The sequence below is a fragment of the Phascolarctos cinereus genome, unplaced genomic scaffold (genome assembly GCF_003287225.1).
Source record: "Phascolarctos cinereus isolate Bilbo 61053 unplaced genomic scaffold, phaCin_HiC Scaffold_3;HRSCAF=262, whole genome shotgun sequence".
Lineage (NCBI taxonomy): Eukaryota > Metazoa > Chordata > Mammalia > Diprotodontia > Phascolarctidae > Phascolarctos > Phascolarctos cinereus.
This window is the reverse complement of record NW_027555736.1, coordinates 205446670-205466962: the sequence shown is the minus strand read 5'-3', so window position 1 is coordinate 205466962 and position 20293 is coordinate 205446670. Positions and strand designations below refer to the sequence as shown.

Sequence of the window (20293 nt, the reverse complement as noted above, 5' to 3'; positions counted from 1 at the left end):
GAAACATCGCTCTGGAAAACCTACCTCCAGCAGCTGGCTGAGTGCAGCAACAGAACTAAGCTCGTTGAAGTCCATGAGAGACGTGGCTAAGGTTCGTAAGAAACTCCCATCTGGAAAAACAGTGATCTCAGTTAGCAGGGTTTCAGATCCGAATGACTGGCCACATATTAAGTCTCCTAAGGATTACCTTTTATACTGCTCTGGAACAGCTGTGGGAATATCCCATTGGGAGCTAGCTGATGGAAGATACAGCGGAGAAACTGCTTCGCCACCCCTGCAGCATTACCAGGGATCATCATGCTGGGATAAAAGATGGGAAAAAAACACAAGATGTCAAGAAACTTTTTCCAGTCTTCCAAATTCCAAGAAATAACTTTGCATCATGATTTACACTAATTCTCTTATTGTAATTTGTGCTAGATAAAGTAGATACAGTCATACCTAACCCCAGGAATAGTGAAAATTTAGAATCAGAGAAGTATAGAATCATAGTATGTTTGAGTTAGAAGAAACTTGAAACATAGACTTTTGAGGGAAAGAACACAAAATGTGAGATTTATAGGGTATATTAGATCACAGAATATTAGAGTTGAAAGCAGAGTTTAGCATGAATACTGAAACATAGAACATTGTTGGATCCAGAAAGTACCTTTGAACATAGAGGTTAAACCACTGAAAACAGAATCTTAGAGATAACAGGTATCTTAAAATCAAAGAACAGTAGAAGAAAGAAGAAAAGAAAGAAGAAAAATCTTAAAAATGGAAGGAACATCAGAGAATATGTCCTAACATTCCCACTTTGCCGATGAAGTAACAAAAGCCCTCTACTTAATTTTTCCAAGTTCTAAAGGCCTCTCCAGCTCTAAGAATCCATAAGATGTATTTAGTATAGATTTATAAGCTATTGGAGCTGGGAAGCACTTTAGAAATTATTTAGTGTAATAAGGGACCATCTTCTGCCCAGGTAAATAAAGTGGTTTGCCAAAGGTCACCAGAAGAAAGCTAGAGGCCAGGTGTCTTAGCTCTTGAGGTCAGTGTTCCTTCCATTCTACCACACTGCTTCATAACCCAGAGAAAGTCAACAGATAGATTTTAATAGACTTCCTTGCTTTATCAGTTCCTTCATCAGACTAGACAATCTCTAAAGTTTCTTCCAGAACTAATAGTTTATGAGTCTAGACTAAATCGATTTTGTTCAAATGAAATATCTTGAAAAACTCTCCCATCTTTTGAAGAAGAAGTAATTGATTCATCCAAAGCTGTTTTCTTTAGGCATTAAAGATTAAAAAAAAATAATTCAAGTATTCCAGAGCACATCAGAAAAGAGAGAAATAAAGAAAGCTCTGCATTCCTCCTTTGGAACAATCTGACTTCTATATAATATAACGAAATATAATGAATATAAAGCCATGAGGCTTCATGACTTTTGGAAATTTCCCTTTGCTTCCTCATGGGAATGATCTAATAAATGTCTCTGTTCCATATGTTCACTTTTATTGCTATTAATTTCCTTTCTACCCATATTGGGAACAGCTGTATTTGAGTAGTTGAAAGGCTATCACACAGAAAAGAGTTCAGACTTGTTCTATTTGGCTCCAGTTAGCAGAATCAGAAAAATGGAGGAGAGGGAAGGAAAGTTACAAACAGGAAAATTTAGACTTAATGTCAGAGAAAAGTTACTACCCATTTGAGCTGTCCTAGGCTGCCTCCTGAGGTTAAATTACCCTTCATTAAAGGTTTGAAAGCAGTGGCTAGATGAACGTTTGTTGGATGTGTTCTAATTGGAGTTCCTTTCAAGTACAGGTTGGACTAGATAGCCACTGAAGAGCCTCCTAACTCCAAAATTTTGTGATTAAGATATTTTGAAAGGGGAAGGTTGGAAAAAGAAAAAATAGACTTTTGTTCAGTGAAAAAATTTAAATTGTTTTTTAAAAAGATACTTTGATCCTTCAACAGTTCTGTGATCTCTTCAATGTGGATACTCTATTCCCTCCTGCAGGTTTCAATACCTCCATACCTTCTCATTCTGTGCAATTTTTATCCATTTATTTACATAAATTATTTACAAAGACTCCAATCAACACACAGAAAACTTTCCTCTGTTTTTTTTTAATATTTCATAAAGAATAATGTTGCACTTGGGCTGTCAAGCATGTGTTAGCCTTCCTTCTTTCTCCATGACCGGTCCACTTCTTTTCTTGTCCTTGATTATCTCTTTTATTACACTTTTCCCAAGTAAGTTATCATTGCTTAGATGCTACCTGCTTATTCCCACCATACAACATTGTAATGCCATTTGTTGTTACCTTTGACAATGGTTCTTCCAAGACTGATGTGTTATATGATATGCAGCCATATATTATGGTATCATTAAATAAAAGATCACTACAGTTGTTTTTAAAGATTTTTTTTTAAAAAGATGGGTTTTGTAGCAGTAAACTATTTGGAGATAATAGGTAGGGGAATCACAGTTTTCTAATGCAATTAGTTTCTCCTACCCATTTCAATTCCCTTCATTTGACAGCAAATGCCTCTCCAAATAAGAGACTGTGATAACCCTATATCTACACCAGGCAGGGGGAAAAAAATCTATGCACAGGATTCACATGTCAAAAGAAATTCCTTAAAAGATATTCTTTATTGCTCACTAGAGGTTAGAGTAAGATACTGTGGGCCTTCAAATCTAAATCCAGACTGGGGCAATGGTATGGTAAATCCAAAGATTACTTCCAGGCTTCATTTTACAGAAGAAAAGTCTTATCTCTGATGCATGTTAGATATGCCCCTTCCTCTTTAGGGGTTCCAGGACAGTGACTGGTGTAACCAAGGTATTATTTGGAATCTTTGATTGAAGTAACTGATTGAGGAGAATAAGAGTATGGGACTGGATTTTCCTTGCTTTCCTCAAGGATAGCTAACGGGAAATATAAAGGGCCTTTTGGATGATTCTAGATGCCATGAAACTCCAGATGGACACTTTATTATCTAAAAAGTTATTATTTGGGCAAAGAACAGTGACATTCGAGTTTGGAATTTTACACGTGAAATACTAAGTCGGGCTCCACAAGGGACAATAAATAAACTTCCAATAAATAAAGATGCTAATAAGGTGATAAAGAGCTTACCTATTAATAGTTATGTATAAATGTCTTTATGCATTTGTATATTATAAAGCAAGCAATATTGACTCTTTTACTTTTCTTAGGATGAGAAAGGTTAGCATTTGCAGTTACAAAATTCTAAGAAGTAATCCTTATATCCACAAGGATATATGGATATCCTTATACATGTAATAATAAGGGATCATAAGGACTATAGAAACCAGATATTATGAAAAGTATTATCATTGTTAAAGATTTGTCACAGTTGCCATGGTCAAAGTATTCATCACCAGCCTTTGGATATGAACCTCCATGGACTTATCTAGGCTAAATCCCTGGATGGCAGAAACAGTTTATCACCAGGCTTATACTCAAAGCCATTCTTAACTTTCTATTAGGAATGCCAGAGCTTGCACCCCATGACGTAGCCTGAACCTCTAGGATCACCTCCATACCAGAATGAGGCATTAGTGTAGGACTTTTCTGAAAACTCAACTCAGATAATGGGAGGAAGAGGATCCTCTAAAATGTTGGATTCAAAAATCTACACAATGCTCAACATCCTGAAAGAATTACTATAATCCTATATATTTTACATTCTGAATTGTAATGACACTATCCTCAATCACTAAATATCAGTTGAAGGAATTAGCCTAGAAAAGAAAAGACTTAGAGAGACATCAAATTGGTCTTCAAGTATCTGAAGGATTGTCAGAGGGATTAGACTTGTTTTCCTTGGTCCTATGACCAATACTTTAAAATTACAGGGAAGGATCAGCCAAGATGGCAAAATAGCAGGAAGAAGTACAGCCACGATCTCCTCACAACTATTCAATAAAGATCTAGAAAATGCACCATAATAACTAGCACTTACCACGTGCCAGGTACCGTACTAAGCGCTTTACAAATATTATCTTATTTGATCCCTACAACAACTCTGGGAGATAGGTGCCATTATTATCCCCTTTTTGCAGTTGAGGAAATGGAGGAAGGCAGAAGTTAAGTGACTCAAGGTCACAGAGCTAGTAAGTGTCTGAGGCTAGTTTTGAACTTAGGTCTTCCTGACACCAGGGCAGCTAGGTGGCACAGTGAGTAAAGTGTCAGGCCCTGATTCAGAAAGATTCATGTTGGGGCAGCTAGGTGATGCAATGGATAGAGTCCAGCCTTGGAGTCAGGAGGACCTGAGTTCGAATCTGGCCTCAAACACTTGACACTTACTAGCTGTGTGACCTTGGGCAAGTCACTTAAACCCGATTGCCTCGCCAAAAAAGCAAACAAAAACAAAAACAGAAAGATTCATGTTCATGAGTTCAAATCAGGCTTCAGAAACTTACTAGCTGTGTGACCCTAGGCAAGTGACTTAACCCTGTTTGCCTCAGTCTCCTTTTTTATAAAATGAGCTGGAGAAGGAAATGGAAAACCACTCTAGTATCTTTGCCAAGAAAACCCCAAATGGGATCACAAAGCGCTGGATACAACTGAAAAATTACTAAAACAAAATTTTTTTCAGGCAATGGGGGTTAAATGACTTGCCCAGGGTCACACAACTAGGAAATGTCAAGTGTTTGGTCTGAGGCTGGACTTGAACTCAGGTCTTCCTGACTTCAGAGCCGGTGCTCTATCCATTGTGCCAGTTAGCTGCCCCTTAAAAAAATTTTTTTAACTTCCTGACTCCAGCCCCAGAACTTTATCCACTGTGCCACTTTGGGGCCTTGTATCACAAAAAGTGCTGATCAGAAAATCTCAGAAAAAATTATAGCCAGTCATATTTACATCCCAAGTGAACACAGGGAGATATAGTGAGAGGTTTGTAGACAATGGGTATAGAATCTAGCAAAGAACAGTCATGTAGGACATTCCAACTCAGGGACTGAACGAGGGCCTTCACAGTACAGTGCTTCAGGCAGGGCAAGAAGAAGTCTCAGATCTGGCACAGGGGGGTCTGACATTGTGCAGGAAGCAGGAACAGGTATCAATTAAAAGCTCTACCATTTATTACCTAGTACTGGTAGTACAGTACACAGATCACAGATCCAGTGCACAATGAGGAAGGAATCTGCTCCTAGATGTGGTTGTCCAGGGTGAGGAAGGGTCATGGTCAAGGGCCTCAGACTGTGTACTGAGTAAAGAGCAAGTACAAAAGCAAGCAGCAGATGTATAGCTCTGATCCCAACCCTGAACCTAACACAAATGCCAAAGTCAGGAAGTAGGGCTGGGAAACTGAGCAAACAAAACAAAAATCCCATCATAAATCCCATCAGACAAGGAACTCAAGCCCTAAACCCACAAGAAGAGAATGACTCCAAATCAACTACAAGCAAAGCCTCAAAGAAAACATAGATTGGGCATACGTTCAACTAAAATTCCTAAAAAGATGAAGCAAGAGTTTTTAAGAGAAAAAAAAATTTATAAATAAAATTAGAGTGCTAGGATAAATAATGGAAAAGAAATGAGAGCTATGGAAGAAAGAAGTAGAAAGAGAATCAACAGCTTGTCACAAAAGGTTATATAAACTTACCCAAGCAACCGACTCCTTGAAAATTAGAATGGCCCAAAAGAAGTTACTGACCCCATGAGTCAACAAGAAATGGGTTTTTTTAAGTCAAAGGACTGAAAAAATAGAAGTATAAGTTATCTCATAGCAAAAACAATTGACCTGGAAAACAGATTGATGAAAGATAATTTAAGAATCATTGGACTACCTGAAAACCATGACCAAGACAGAGAGAGAGAGAGACAGAGACAGAGACAGAGAGACAGAGAGAGAGAGAGACAGAGATTAGACATAATATTTCAAGAAACATAAAAGAAAACTGCCCAGATTTCTTAAAACCAGAGAGCAAAATGAAAATAAAAAGAATTTCCTGGTCACCTCCCAAAAGAAAACCCAAAATAAAAACTCCCAGGAACACTATAGCCAAAATCCAGAGCTTCCTGGTCAAAGAAAAAAATAGTGCAAACAACAAAGGAAAAAAATTCAAGTCCCAAGAAGTTAGAGTCAGGATCATACAGGATTTAGGAGTCATAAATATAAAGGTGTAGAGAGCTTGAAATACAATATTTCAGATGGCAAAAAATATGGCACAGTGTAGAAAAGTGTCAGAACTAGAGTAAAGAAGTCCTAAGTTCAAATCTAGCCTCTGACACTTACTAGCTATATGATCTTGGACGAACCACTTAACCTCTGCCTGCTTCAATTTCTTCATCTGTAAAATGGAGGTGATAATAATAGCACCTCTCTCTCAGGGTTGTTGTTGTGAGGATCAAATGAGACAGTATTTGCAAAGTGTTTAGCACAGTACCCAGCATATATAATAGGCTCAATATAAATATTTGTTATTATTATCATTATTATTATAACAACAACAACAATAATAATAATCCAACAAAACTGATCAATCCTACAGGAATTATGGACCTTACTGTGAATAAAAGCTTTGCAAGCATTCCTGGTGAAAAGACCAGAGCTGAGCAGAAACTTTGAAATAATAAATAATTAAAACAACGGTACTGTGTATATAGCCCTTTAAGTTTTGCAAAGCACTTTCACAAATGTTATCTCATTTGATCCTTACAATAATCCTGAAAGTTAAATGCTTTTATTATCTTCTTTTTATAGTTGGGGAAAACTGAAGTAGACAGAGGTTAAAGTGACTTGTCCAGAGTCACACAACTAGTAAATATCTGAGAATAAATTTGACCTTGGGCTTTCCTGACTTCAAATCTGGCACTCTACACACTGTACCATCTAAATATAAAAACAAGCAATCATAAGTGTAAACATAAAAGTAAACAAGGATGCACTGTTTGTATTCTTAAATGGGTATACGATACATGTGTTCCCTGAGAACCCTACCATCTTCAGAGATCATAAAAGGATTCTAGTAAGACAGAGGGCCTGGGAATGGCTTTTTAGGTTTTGGTGATCTTAAAGGAAAAAGGGGGAAAGGAATATACTAGAAGAGAAAAGGAAGAGAATGGGTGAGGGATTTAGGTGCATAAATAGGACTATACAAACAAGGAGGAAGGGGTGGGGAAGAAAGTGGCACTTCAGCCTTATTTTCATCAGAATTGGTCAAAAGAGGAAAAAATACATACACACACAACTGAGTACAGAAATACAATTTACTTGACAGGTAAACAGAAGGGGAAAGGGAGAAGGAAGAAGAATGATGAAGACAGAGGGAAAACTATGGGAGGGATTTATTGTAAGCAAAATGAACTAATAAAGGAAGGTAGATTTCAAAGAAAGGTTTAAAAATATATGATAAAAATCTATGATTGGGCTCTAGGTAAGGGAAGGGGGGGGCAGGGAAGCAGAAGCAGATTGCATCAAACCTAGAATACTGGTACTGAGCATACTACTCTCACATAATACTTTTTTTTTTTAAAGAGAGGGCAAGGAAATTGATCAGCACATTAACTATAATTCCACAGAACTGTGAGAAACATGCTACTCACCTCGTGACAGAGAGGTGATGGACTCAGGGTGCAGGCTGAGACCTTTTTTTTTTTGGACATGGTCAATGCAGCCTATACCCCAAAGAGATCAAGGAAAGTGAAAAAGGACCCATATGTGCAAAAATATTTATAGCAGCTCTTTTTATAGTGACAGAAATGGAAACTAAGGCAGGAGGGAAGGGAGGTATCACTTGAGGAATGGCTGAACAAATTATGTTGTATGAATGTAATGGTATATCATTGCATCATAAGAAATTATGAAAAGAATCGTTTCTGAGTAACCCGAGAAGACTTATATAAAGCGATGTAGACTACAAAGTCATGTAGTAAATGACATTTTAAAGACAAATTACTTTAAAAGATTTAATAACTCTAATCAATGCAATGACCAACCGCAATTCCAGAAGAACAATGATGAACAATGCTACTCATCTCCTGACAGAGAAGCAATGCGCTCAAGACGCTGAATGAAATATTCATTTTTACATAGTTAATGTTTGTTTCTCTTGAACATGCATATTTTCCAAGGGTTTTGTTTTTCCTTTTTTAAAAGGATACATTGAGGAGAGAAAGCAAATTCTTGTTAATTAAAAAAAAATACTTTGTAAAAGAAATTACAGGGAAACAGATTTCAACTTAATAGAATGAAAAATGTACTAATAAAACTATCAAAAAGAGGAATGAATTGTATTAGTGGGTTAGTGGGTACTCTTTCACTAGAGAAGTTCAAATATAATGCAGACAGGATTAATACTTCAGATGGAGGTTGAACTAGATGACCTATGATCCACAAGAGTCTGTTGTTCTTTAAAGTGCATTCAAATTTGTGTTTCAAATAATGATGTCTAATAAACTTCAATCTTTAAGAGTTTGTGGAATCTTTTTTAGTGACTATAATAAACTCAGTTCAAAACAAAAGATTAAACTTTTTCCTGGAGCTAAATTCAAATGGGCATTTGAGTCCATATGTAAGTTATATCAAATAACATGGTGCATTTCTAATGAGCTTTGTGGACTGTATAATGTAGCTTACACAAAAAGGCAAATCAGCATCTAAAAATACCCAACAATTCAGGAATGTGCATCTGTTGAACACATTTCTATGCTATGTATAGCCTTGCTTTGGTGGTAGGGACTAAATGACCTTACATTGTCATAGAAAATAAATTCAAATCTTATTTGTAATTTTAACTACAGACACTGATTGGAATTTCCAAAACCTTCCTAGGATCTGACCTTGATACTTCATAACACAAGAAATTCCTATCACAATTTTGAAAATGAGGACGCCTTATAATAAAACTCATGTATCTTTGGAAAGGCAGGGGTTCCATTAAAGAAGTGAAAGATAAGAAAATGTTTCCAGGAGTCAGAAAAAAAGAATTCTAAAAAAAAAATTGACCTGATGTCATAAGAAATAAGGCAGATGTCCCTATTGTCACATATTATGTGTGTCTTAAAATTCATAGATAAAATTTTTATTATGGAAAAGAATCATAATAATATAATAACATTAAGTATAAGATTGATGACATGGGAGTGCTGTTGAAGCCAAAGATGCTAAGAATCACAGATTTTAGACCATCTACAAAGATTATTATAATTAATAGCTACAAAAATCATCTTATATTTAGATAGCACTTCAAAATTACAAAGGAATTTCATAACCAGCATCACAGGATCCCATGAGTTGGGCCACACTTATATACTTGAACATATCAATAGATTAATGATTTCTTTGATATAGGTACTCCTTCTACCAATACAGACCATACCTTCTCATCCTGTGCCATTTTTTCCATATTTTTTCCATGTATCTTCTACAGAGCATTTACCCAATGTTATGGAGACCTTACTCTAGTTCATTTCATGTTTTTTTGCTATCAGGGCAGCAATTAGTCTATCAATATAACTGGCCCATCTCCTTTTCAGTCATCCATCTCCTCAATAATATCCTTTATTATTCTTCTTCCATATTGGAAGTGGAACTATGTAGCCCACTATACATCCTTCCATTGCCCTTTGAGTCACCTGAAACTTTGAGGTGGTTAAGTTAACTATTCCCATTTTATAAATAAGGAACCCAAGGTCACCCAGTTTGTAAGTGAGAGAGCTGAGGTTCAAATTTAGCCTCTTGTTTCTTGGCCCAGGTGTACTGTCTATAGTATTCCCTTAGTGCCTTTAAAAAACAGCAAGAATATAAAAAGAAAAAAGGGGGAAGGGTAGAGAAAATATATTTGGCTTACTTTGGGACCTTACCTTTCTGCTTGGTTGGAAAAACTGGTGCTGGATGCCAATCTAAACAAAATACCAAAAAATATAGTCACAGGAATGTCCTGGCCTTGGCCACGGAATACAATATCAGGAAAATTACAAATAGCAATGGACCTAGAACCATTATCAAATACTCCATAATTGAACTATGGCTACTGGAAAGAACCTTAAAAGTTGCCTGAGGTCCAAAAAGGCAAAAATGATTTGCTCAAGGTCACATAGGGAGTAAGTGGCAGAGTCAGGATTAAAGCCCAGGTCTTCTGACTCCAAATTCAGCATTCTTTCCACAATACCATGATCGCCCATTAGTCCTTTCAGGTAGCTCCCCAAAGACACTCTTCAAATTCCATCCAACCCATCAAAACTGTTTCAAGTATCAAATTATATGATTCCAAGCCAGCATAATTTAGATAAACAGATAGCATAATTTATGTAAACAGATTAACAACTTACACAGCGCCTAATTTCACAACCCCTATTTAAAAGTCTCCCTCAGAATAGATGCCAATTAATATTTATGATAGTAACTGATCATCATATCTATTTAATACAAAAATTATTTCTAGTAGTATTCCAAAGGAAAATGTAGTATATATAATGGGCCAGGGGCAGAGAGAAGAGTAATTTGAAACAGGGTTTAATTCATTAATTTATTCAGTAGCTGGCACATAGTAGGAATTTCATAAATACTTGTTTCCTTCCTAAACACCTATCTAAAATCTAATTAACTCTGGCTGGTTGATGGATAGCAAATGATAATCATTGGGTAGAGCACTCCACTGAGGACTCATAAGCAATAGCATTAGAAACATACCTCTAACCCTTCACAATTAGTACTATAACCTTAAGGGAAAAGTATCTAACCCCACTCTGGATCCAGCCAGCCAGTGCTAATAGGGGTCTGGCAGAGTCATGTCAGAGCCTGTGCTGTAACTGGATATGTGATGGGATATTTGACCCACTTCAGTCCATTTTAGTATAACTCATTAATTCTTGGATTTAGTTACATAATACATCAAATCACTTCCCCTAAAATACAGTTATTCATAATAAAAAGAAAATAATAGGATACAATGAGGCCTCTAACAAAGGCCCTCTTCCCCTAAAGCAGCATTATAAATCAGGACCACTACTTTTAACTTCTCTCATCTCTCATCTGCTGCACTTTAAAGTACTTAGTATGAAGTTCTTCTTTGCCAAGGTGAAAGGCAAAATTTCAATATGATTAAGTTTCACTTAAGGAAAAACTTTCTTCAGAAGATACATCTTTAAGTAATTTCTCTTTGTCAGTTAGTTGTTTCATGGGATGGTATCAGCCTAGGTAAATAATTCTCTCTGTTATAGAATTCATTAGTATTGATAATAAGGAATAGTGGAAACTCTCTAAATGACCATTCATTTCCTGAACCTGTCAAGTAGGTCTGATATGAAATAAACATCACTTCCCAGCTGTTCCAAGCTGGGATAGATAATAATATAAGTAGGACTTAGTATTCAACTTCCTAGCTCCCTGCTCTTGAAGTTCTCACGGTGATCACTTGAGACTCTTGGATACTCTTCTGTCGACACAGCAATATACCTGGACACCACTGTACAATCTTTTTGCTCCCACTTACCACATGACCTTGGAATACAGGGTATAAACAAATCTTGGTAGGAAAGGACTGACAGTTGTGGTTACCCTTTAGCTTGATGTGGTCTCCTTCACAAATTGGAAGGAAGAACTTCTAGGTGAGAGGAGAGGAGAGGAGGCAGGAGAGAGGAAAGCAGGAAAGAGGGACTGGAGAGGGAGTGGAGAAAGGGGGAAAGGGGGAAAAAGACAATGGATCTTAAATCTACTAAAGTCTGTTAGCTTTCCCTTTTCTTGAAATATGTAAACCCCTTCCTTTCTTTTGAGGCCCAGGTCAGGTCTTACTTCCTATATGATCCTTTTTTCTGGGGAATCCCATACTACAGGAATTCCTCCTTTTCCTGAGCTCCTATCACACTCATTGCCTTACTGCTCATTTGGAATTTATTTTTATGTTGCTGTGAAAAGTTTCTTAACTGTTGTATGCATTCATTTTGCTTCTATCCTCAGCTACTGGAGAGCAGGGAACTTGTCTTATATGTCCTGCCACAACGCTGGGGAAGGCATTCCATAAATTACCCCTGAACTGAATGATATCTTATCCCCTTGTTTAAAAAACACTAATGTGCTAGAACTAGAGTTTAGCATTTGATTGCATCTATGGAATGTATCACCCACAGAGCCACAGAATTAGAAAGAACAAGTCCTCTAGCTAAACCTCATTATTTTACAAATGTGAAAACTGAGAAGGGAAGTGACTTACCCACAGCCACATAACTAGTTAGTGGCTGTCATGAGCTTTCATATGTTTATCTTCTGAAAGATCTACTACATCAGACACGTTTGTCCTAATAAACAGCCTACGGCAACTAAGTTCAATACATTTATCATTTAGTCAGGATGAAAGACCTGTATCCCTAAAGCTATTTCTTTTCCTCCATTTCTCAGGGCCAGGCTAATCTTTGAAATCTGCCATATTTATTTCCTTGCCCTATTCACAAGATCCTATTACTTCCAAATATACTTCTGCTCATTCAATAAGACAGGTTCATGTATTTACCAAGATCAGGGCAGGATAGAGACTACTCAATCCTAGCATATGTTGCCTCACTGATTACAAGACACTGAACTTGAGGGGTTGCCTACAATACCTCTCTGAAATTGTGTCACAACATCCAAACGACTGACAAATTCAGTTTACAAATTAGCTGTGTTCAATAAAAATTAAAACAAACAAAAACAAAAACTACATGCAATAAAATTGAGTCAGCCCATTTATTTGGTATTACTCTTACCAAACAACCAATGAATGAGTGAGCTGTTTCATTATTGTATTATTTGATTTGGTGTCATAGAAATTCATACCAGCGAGGGGAATTCTTCCCACCTATAAAGACAGAAAATGACATTCACCTTCCCACAGACTGCATGATATCCAGCAACAAAGGAGCTGCAAGATCTGGACTTAGGTGGATGAATGTGGAGAGCACTACAATGGCTAGTCCTAGTGTTTCTTCATCATATTCCTCAAGAACGGCCCCGCAGTCGTGGCACCTAAAAAGAAAACAGAGGAGATGCTTATATGTAAACAATGAAGGGAGGGTTTTAAAGCACCAGAAACCCTATCTAATCACTTCTAGTAGTTCTCATTTTACATGTCTTGGATCTTGGAAAAGCAGTGCTTTGCTCTATTTGAATAGCCCCACAAAGTTCTCACCCCACCACCGCCACAGGCATGGGGAAAAGACTCCTGTCATTAGAGGAGGGGCGAAATATGTTCCTAATGGCATGGCTTGTACTAAATTGTTGTTCCCTGTTGTGCTAAAAGGCCACTTGAATAACTCCCCTGTGCTTTCTAGTTGAAGAAAAATGTATTCTATTAGTAGATGAGTGACAGAAAGGTCTAGTCAATAGTATCTGAGGAGCCAAGGGAAATTCAGGTTTCAGACTTTGCTGTACACATTCACAACCTTTAGCCAAATCTTTAACTCCCTGTGCCTCAGTTTGATGATGATGATCTTGATGATGATGGTGGTGGTGGTGGTGATAGTGATGACAATGATGATACCAATAATAATAGTTTACATTTATAGAGCAATTTGAGGTGTATAAATCCGTTTACAAAGTGCTGATACAGAAAAATGGAGCAAAAGGAAGGTTGTTTTTTTTTAATATGCAAGTAGAGGAAAGGAAAGTGAGTGTTATTGCTGTTTTTCAAGTACAGAATAGCAAAAAAGTAAGTTATTTTTTAAAAAGAAAAATATAAAGGACATTTGCTCCTAAGTAACTTACAATCTATTATTCTTTTCATGTATACAGGATAACATTTGATTGCCTTCAAGTCAACAAATATTCATCAAACATCTGCTACATGCAAGATACTGTGCTAAGCACTAGGAAACAGACAAAAATGAAATAGTCTCTGCCCTCAAGGAGCTTATATTTTACTGGAGGTATGTATAACATGAAAAGATAGGTAAATGAAAAGTAATTTGAGGTGAAAGCAAATATTAATAACTTGACAGGAAAGGCTTCATAGAGGTGACAAGAAATGAACCTTAAAGAAAATAAGGATTCTGAGAGTCAAAGATGAGAAAGTGGTACATTCCAGTATGGAGAATGGCTTGTGCAATGGCACAGAAGTAGGAGAGGGATTACCTCACTGAGGGAATGGTCAGTGACCCAGTTTGGCTGAAATACGGAGAATACGAAGGGGAGTCGTGTGAAATAAGACCAGAAAGGAGCCAGACTTTGGAGGGCCTTAAATATCACACTAAGGAATTTGTATTTTTCACCGACACAATAGGGAGCCACTGAAGGTTTTACAGGGGAATAACATGAGTAGATCTGCTGGATTTGAATATCAGAGAACCTTGGTTCAAATCCTGGTTCTGCCACTTCTTATGACTCTCACCTTGGATGCCATTTTCCTCATCTATAAAATTAAGAGGCTGGATTAGATGGCCTCCAAGGTCCTTTCTAGCTCTAAATCTACGATCCTGTGATGCTGCACACTCAGAAGTTTGCTCTAGATCCGTGTGGATAGGGAAGAGTCTAGAAACAGGGAGGTTAATTATGAAGCTATTACAATAGTCCAGATGAGAGATGACGACAGCCTCAACTGCAGTGGAAGCCCTGTGAATGAAGAAAAGGGGATGGATGCAAGAGATGTTGTGATGGTAGAATCAACAGGACTTGGCAACTGGTTGGATATGGGGGTTGGGGGAGAGGGAAGAGTCAAAAATGACTCCAAGGTTACGAACCTGGGTGACTGGGAGGATGGTGGTGCCCTCAACAGAAATAGGGAAATTGATGGCATTTCCAGGAGGAAAGAAGGGAAATTGTTTAAAGAGTAAGGAAAGAACCTAAAAAGAAAAAAAATGTATACATTTCAATGTTGTGTTGATAATTTAGAATTATATAATTAGCCAAGAAGGGCTGAAACAATAATATTAATATTAAATATTATTAAGTCTATTACAATAATATTAAAAATAACTCATATTTATATAGCACTTTAGAGTTTACAAAGCACTTCTCCCACAGAAAACCTGTTAGATAAGTAGTGTAAATTACAAACAGACCCAGTATCTCTGAGTTGGAAGGGCACTAAAGGTCATCTGGTCCAATGAGTACCTGAACAGGACACTTGACTTCTGGCTAAAGCCCTCCAGCATTGGGAAACTCATTTACTCTTGAAGTATCACATTCTACTTTCAGATAGCTCTAATTGTTAAGAAGGTTTCTTTTTTTTTTTAATAACAAGATTAAATCTGACTTTGCAACTTTTATCCATTGTTTCTAGATGTGCTCTATGAGGGCATGCAGAACAAGTCTAATCCCTCTTCCACATGACAATCCTTCAAATATTTAAATGTAGTTATCATGAACTTCCCCTCAGATTTTGTCTTTAATCTAATTATCCTGACATATTTCAACTGATCCTCAAATGTCATGATTTCTAGTCCTTTCATCAGTGTGACTGCCTCTTCTGCATACACTCTGGTCTGTCAATGTTTTTCCCAAAATGTGGTGCCCAGAATGCAACATAATTTTCCAGGTCTGGTCTGACCCAAGGAAGAATACAACTAAAATTCTCACCTGTCTCATTCTACGTATTATGCTTCTCCTAATGCATTCTATAAGTACCTTAAGTACAAGTTGGCAGTCAAGAATATTCTTATCTTTGTGTTAACTGAGTTGGCACAGAGTTGACTCATGTTGCTATTATAGTCCACTAAATCTCTTTTTCTTCCTGCTGCTATATGGAAGTATTGTACCTATTTTATAGCTGTAGATCAGAGAAATTAAGTGACCTGTCCAAGGTTTCACATTTATTATGTGTTAGAAGGAGCATTCAAACTCAGATCTCTTGATTCCAAGTCCAAGGTTCACTTCACTACACTATACTATACTATACTATCTCTCCTATGATACAAGGAGTTGAAATATTATTCTTCCTTTTACATATTGGAAAACTGAGACTCAGGAAGATAAATACATTGCCCCAGGTTAAAGGAGTCATATTTACTGTTCGTACAGTACTTTCCTCTGAAGAGTTGTACTAGTATAATTATCTCCATTTTATAGATGAAAAAAACTAAGGTTCTAATATAGAAGTAATTTGCTAAGCTCACATAGTGTATATGGGAAGGAAGCAGGTCCCAAATCCAGATTTTCTAATTCCTGATCTAATGTAATTTCCACCACTTGACCTCACCACCTCTAGAACAAAATTATGGAATCATAGGATTTAGAACTACAGAGAGTCTTAGAGATCATCCATTCTAAAGCCATCATTTTATAGATGAGGGAAAAAAGGTTCATGGAGACAAAGTGATCACTGTTTTTCTATATGCTTTCTTGCTCTAGGAATTGACTTAGAGGCCATGGACATCACCCATCAATAATCTAAAGATGAACACCAGAATCAGTGCACAAATTCCTGATATGTAAAAGTAGTTTATGACAGCAAAATGCCACACAGAAGTTGTGTTGAGATGATACAACATTTAATATCTTTGGGGGAGGAGAGAAGCTGATTGATATCACCAGTGAGGATTGATGGCAAAAATTTTCAAATGCTCAGATACTCCCCAGGTATATCAGGTATTATGGGTACAATATCCAGAGAAGGATGAGTGGGAGAATTTTATGATGCATTTTATAATGATGCATTAAAATCTTGTTATAATGAAGTCAAAGCTATAAAGTTAAAGAGGCTGACTGAGTATAAGATGCCCTGATTGATTATGCATATAGTCCTTAAAGGAGTCAACACAAATCCATTCATTGGAAGCAGTGTCTTAAGCATGCAGGTACAGAGAAACTTCTACTAGGTACTTCAGTCCTGAGTTAACCTTATTATAACTGTATCACATAAGCAATATCTTCAATCAGAGATATTTCATTCCTTCATAGCTGAATAGTAAAACTGAGCTCTGAGACAGGTTACTGGAACAGCAAAAACAAAAAACAAAAAAAAAACAAGGCCAGCAGCTACTAAAAAGACTCATAGAATTATCAAGTTGGAGAAGACACCAGAGGTCACCTATCCCAACCCATTCCTGAAGCAGAACTATCTTCTAAAATAATCATGGGATCACAGATGATGAAGTATCTTCCAGACTTCAGAAGCCAGCTAGTTCTAAATCCTTCTTTTACAAATTATGATACTAAGCCCTATGTATGCGAGTTAGTATTACAATGAAACAGCTGAGAATACATATACAATACATAGAAAACTTTCCCACCGAGACTATTTAGGAAGGAGGTTTTGAAGGGCAAGACTAGATTAAGTTTAAATAATGTATGGAGTGGCAGCTAGGTGGCGCAGTGGATACAGCATCAACCCTGGAGTCCTGAGGACCTGAGTTCAATTAGGCCTCAGATATCTGACACTAGCTGTGTGACCCTGGGCAAGTCACTTAACCCTGATTGCCTCACCCCCCCCAAAAAAAATAATAATATACAAAGAGTTTTCAACTTAAATCTATATATATGGAAGTTGCTGTTATTATCATTATTTATTATTATAAAAACAATAATAATGGGTACCATCTTTGTGTCCAAGAAGGCATGCTTGGACTGTCAATGAACAAGATAAGAATTCATCAGGTCAGCAAGACAGCAGAGAAGCAGCACGGAAGCAGAGGATAGAGTATTGGACTTGCAGTTAAGAAGACTTAAGTCTAAATCTTGCCACAGACACTAGCTTGGTGACCCTCAGCATTTCACTTAACCTCTCTGTATCTCAGTATCTTCATCTGTAAAATTAGGCAGGCAGACCTCTAAGGTCCCTTCCAGATCTAAATATATAATTCTATAATCAACAGGTAGAAAATTACCCTGATCTATGAGAACTGGGGAAAATAATCTTTTCAAATAATATGTCCTGGATTGGTATCTGACCTCAGTTCATGAAGGGTTTGCATGTGAGGCAAGGAGCTGATAGCAGATCTCTGCCTGCTAACTTTGCTGATTTCTGAAGACCCTAACAATGTTGACATAAACAGTAAGTATATTTCTGAGAAAAATCTCACCAATTTCTCTTTTTCTCTCTTTTCTCTGACTCCTTTTTTCTTAGTATGAGCCATAGAAAGAGAATAAATATGGATGGAGATAGGAAAAAGAATCTGGCAAATGGAAAACACAGGAAGGATGAGTACAGGAAAAGAAGGAAGGTCATTATCTAAGAACTGTGGGCAAGTGGATGGAATTTGTGATGGGAAAGTAGAAGAGACATCATAAGATCATAAATCTATAACTAGAAGGGTCATTTGAGGTCATCCAATTCAGACCCTAATTTTGTAAATTGAAAAACAGAGGCCCAGAGAGATTAAATGATTTGCTCAAGTTCATACATTTAGCAAATGGCAGAGACAAGGCTTGAAGTCAGATCCCATGACTCCAAATCTATCACCATGCCTACTGCACCATGTTGACTATGTAGGTCATTTGGCAAAATGGGAATTTTGTGCAGAAAACAAGATGGCAAGGGTAGTAGATTTGAATCCAGAAGAGACTGTGACTTAAGAGAGTAAGAGAAAAGAAAAGGAACATGAAGTTTGGTTAGATGTGTGTGAGAAAATACATTTCTTGTTCATGGCAACAAAAACACATATGGCTCCATCCCTGAGGCAAGGAGGATGACAATATAATTAATGGGCAAGATAGACTATGCTAGTTATGCTAATACCTACTAGTTAGGTGACCCTGGGCAAGTCACAACCTCTCTAAGCCTTGCTTTACTCCTCCGCAAAATAACAATAACACTTACATAAGGGGGAAAGTGGTAGGCAGGAGGTGAGGGGTGTTAAACCACTCCATCTCATTTTAGCTTTAACTAAGTGAGAACATGTCTTAATAAATCAATCAAAAGACCTTAGACTGACTAATGAAAATCCATTTGATAAAGTGAAATGACTCCAGACAAGAGGTCTGCTCCAACTGGCTATGGGATTTTGTTACATCATCTGGGTCCTTTATAAAAGCCAGAGTTAGTGTGGAGGCTTTTCTATAAATTAGATCAAATATGGCTTTTCAGCACAGCCTTGAAGAGAAACTACCTGGTGAAGGAGAATTTGGGGAGTGGAGAGAGGGTCCTCATATTCAGCCATGGTAAGGTTGCTGCAGCCCTGACTGGAGGAGAACTCTCCATTTTTAAAAGATCTGGATGGTGTTGGACCTCCCATGGTCCTCAAAGGATATGAACAGGCAGTTTTCAGAGGAAGAAATTAAACCTATCTATAGTCATATGAAAAAATGCTCTAAATCACTATTGATTAGACAAATGCAAATCAAAACAACTCTGAGGTATTACATCACACCTATCAGATTGGCTAATATGACAAAACAGGAAAATGATACGTGTTGGAGAAGATGTGGGAGAATTGGAACACTAATGCATTGTTGGTGGAGTTTTGAACTGATCCAACCATTCTGGAGAGCAATTTGGAACTATGCCCAAAGAGCTATGGAATTGTGCATACCCTTTGACCTAGCAATACCACTTCTAGATCTGTATCCTAAAAAGAAAATACAAATGGGAAAAGGACTCACATGTACAAAAATATTTATGTCAGCTCTTTTTGTGATGTCAAAGAATTCGAAATTGAGGGGATGTCCATCAATTGGGGAATGACTGAACAAGTTATGGTATATGAATATAATGAAATACTATTGTGCTGTAAGAAATGATGAGCAAGCAGACTTCAGAAAAACCTGAAAAGACTTATATGAACTGATGCTAAGTGAAATGAGCAGAACCAGAACATTGTGCATGGTAACAACCACATTGTGTGATGACTGACTTTGATAGACTTAGCTCTTTTCAGCAATGCAAGTACCTAAGACAACTCCAAAAGACTTGTGATCTAAAATGCTATCCACATCCAGAGAAAGAACTTCGGAGTCTGCATGCAGGTGGAAGAAAAGCTCTCCTTTTCTTTTGTTGTTTTGTTTTGTTTCTTCTTTCCCATGGTTCAGCTCATTAGTTCTGATTCTTCTTTACATCATAACTAATGTGAAACTATGTCTAATATGAATGCATAAGTAAAGCCTATATGAGATTGCATGCTATCTTGGGGAGAAGGGATGAGAAGAAGGGGGAGAAAATTTAAAACAAAATCTTATGTAAGTGAATGTTGAAAACTAAAAATATAAATTTGTTTAAAATATTCTATTAAAATGAAAAAAATAAAAATAAAAGGGAAGTTCTTGAGCACCCCATGAATGAAAGAAAAAGACTATGAGTAACCAAAAGTTATAAGTTATCTTCACATGTGCTCTCTAAGAGTGAGTTCATTTTCATCTGTACTCTATATGTACTTATAAAAAACTATATCACTGACTTTTGGGGCATGTTTTGTGCCAACTGTTCTTATTG

At 37.0% G+C, this 20293-nt stretch overlaps 1 protein-coding gene across 1 annotated transcript in view; it reads right to left on the bottom strand.

Annotated features, from left to right (window-relative positions):
* Positions 1–20293, bottom strand: part of UNC79 (unc-79 subunit of NALCN channel complex) — a 316047-nt gene that overhangs the window by 64346 nt on the left and 231408 nt on the right. Inside the window, 4 exon segments of the mRNA XM_078151418.1 lie at positions 25–110; positions 188–300; positions 9822–9860; positions 12820–12960. Coding sequence (XP_078007544.1) covers positions 25–110; positions 188–300; positions 9822–9860; positions 12820–12960 — 379 coding nt within the window.